The sequence below is a fragment of a genome, assembly GCF_019968955.1.
Source record: "MAG: Porospora cf. gigantea A chromosome Unknown PgA_NODE_4306_length_2220_cov_618.552, whole genome shotgun sequence".
Classification (NCBI taxonomy): domain Eukaryota; phylum Apicomplexa; class Conoidasida; order Eugregarinorida; family Porosporidae; genus Porospora; species Porospora cf. gigantea A.
Window position 1 is genome coordinate 1 of NW_027151695.1, and position 2,220 is coordinate 2,220.

Sequence of the window (2,220 nt, forward strand, 5' to 3'; positions counted from 1 at the left end):
TGGAGATGGCGCCGACGTTGATGTTGGCTAGAACCAAAGCCACAAGCGTCAGTCCCTTCATCAGTTCGAGCCACATGGGTCCGAATACGACGTCTCGCGAGAACTCCGAGGCGAATGAACGGAACACAGGTCCCCGTCGGAAACTCTGCCACGGCTCGACAAGGTACAGCCTCACAGCACGGTACATGCCCTTCATCTGGTAGTCCGTCTTCCTCATGCGTAGACGATCGAATTGGGCGCGCGTGTCTTGGCCGCGGAAGGGCCAGATGCGGAATTTCTTTTCATCATCCTCGTCGAGCTCAAGCTGACGACGACGGCTACCGGCAGCATTAGACATACGACCATACCAGTGGCTGGTTGCCGTCTTGAGAGTGGACGGTACGTACAATCCAACGAGCAGTAAGCAGACGCACATGAGCAGTAAGGACTGGATGTATCCCTGCTGATCAGTCCACGTGGTAAGGAAAACGCACATCATCGCCAGGGCCGCGCGGTCAATAACGAACTGGAAGATGTTCTTGTGAGACGCTGCGAAGAGGTTACTGAACCGGTCAATACTGGGCCCCTGCAAATGCTCCCGAGGGATCATAAGCTCAAGATTCTTCCAGCCGTAGACATTCGGGTGGTGGCGGATATTGAGTTCACATTCCAGTTTCAGATTGTGGTCGTAGGAGTTCTTGATGGAAAAAGGGAATGTTCCGATGTTGGCATCAGGGTAGCATCTCAACATCATGTGGTTGTTCACGATGTAGTCCCTTCCAGCCTTCTCCACGTCGGTTTCCACATGTACTCGATCCCTTCTGCCGTCGTAAGGTAGCGCAGGCTTGGATGAGCCACCCAGCAAACTAGTGTACTGTACGGAAGCCAAGTCTGAGCCTCCATCCTTGTCGGCATCGCCTCCGACGGCTTGGTAAGGTGTAGCGTCAGTGAAATCAGGCTGTCGTCGGGTCTCCTCTTTAAACGCGACTTGAGTATGGCCCTCAGCGTGATCCTCGGGTCGGAAAATAGGTGTGGCACCTCTGATTTCGATCGATAGGAGATCGCATACCACAGGGAACCACCTAAGATAGGTCTGCATAGCCTTACTCTCGATGACGAGCTCGTCCTGCCAAGTCTGAGTGCTCTTCGTGAACACCAGGTTCTTTCGGATCACTGTGACGATGGAGATAGCTGCCAGGAAATAACACAGAGGGCCGGCAATGAGCATGGCGATGGCGTAGATTTGGACCTGTCTTGGCGTCGTGTTGATACCGTAGACACATACGGAACAATCCTTGCCGGAATAGAACGCGATGCCAGCAGTAGCCATCATAAAGGAGACGAAAGTGAAGTCGAAGAGGAACGTCCAGAAGCGAGCGGGATGCAGAATCTTGGGGAAGTCACGACGTAAGGTAAGGAAGCCGGCATTCTTGTTCCTCAACCAAACGAGCCACAAGAGCATATACATCACGGCGGCCCCCAGCAACACACAGGAGGTTACAAAGATGGAGTTGATGTAGTCCAACACAGCCTCGCTCTTCTTCATTTCCACGTTGAGCTCCCGGAGCAACTTGGTTTTGTCCGCAGGTGCAATCTCACGAAGTGCACGGACAGGAGACGCGTTCTCGGCGACGTCCACATTGACGGCATGGTTGTCTCGTGCCACCTGTACCAGGTTGTCGTTCCACTGTCTGAAGAGCATTGTTCGAAGGGACTGTGTCACTAGAGGTTCAGAGGGCGACACATCAACCCAGTTCCCGTTTTGGGAGATGACGAAGGGGGGCACGGCGGCACCGAGCTGGTCCAACGCCGCAAGGAAATCCTTATTGGCATGCGACGCGTCCTGGACGTCGTACATCTGAATAAGCTCTGCATACCTCTCAGGTGGTGACACAAAGGTGTTGTTGCTACCGCCGGTAAACCGGACTCTCTCAGGGTTCCTAAATATCAGATTCCACTTATGGAACGACGATGCGAAGGAGTCGTACGTCTCGGGTGAGTTGTTAAGTCGGCCAGTGGCAGAAATCCACTGCAGCAGCTTGGTGTTGTAGAGGAAGGAAAATGCTTTGTCGGCCGATAGGAAGGCAGTCCCCCAACCAATAAAATTGCCAAGAGCCCGCGCCTTCTGGGGGCTTTCCCCAGCAAGGGGATTCCGGTGGACGTCGATGTAGTATTCCTCTTCAATAGGATTCTTGGCAGTCTTCACCTCAACCTTGAACCGACGAACTTCGCCAATGCCCA

The 2,220-nt window shown here is 53.6% G+C and overlaps 1 protein-coding gene across 2 annotated transcripts; it reads right to left on the bottom strand.

The window, feature by feature from the left end:
• KVP18_004584 (uncharacterized protein) lies at positions 1 to 2,220 on the bottom strand (the record flags this gene model as incomplete). Of its 2 annotated transcripts, none has more annotated exons than XM_067957347.1 (1): positions 1 to 2,220. In XM_067957347.1, a coding segment is annotated over one exon (2,220 nt), but the record flags the coding sequence as incomplete, so codon positions are not given. The 2 variants fall into 2 exon arrangements, with proteins under 2 accessions (XP_067808694.1, XP_067808693.1); XM_067957346.1 differs by having other exon boundaries at positions 17 to 2,191.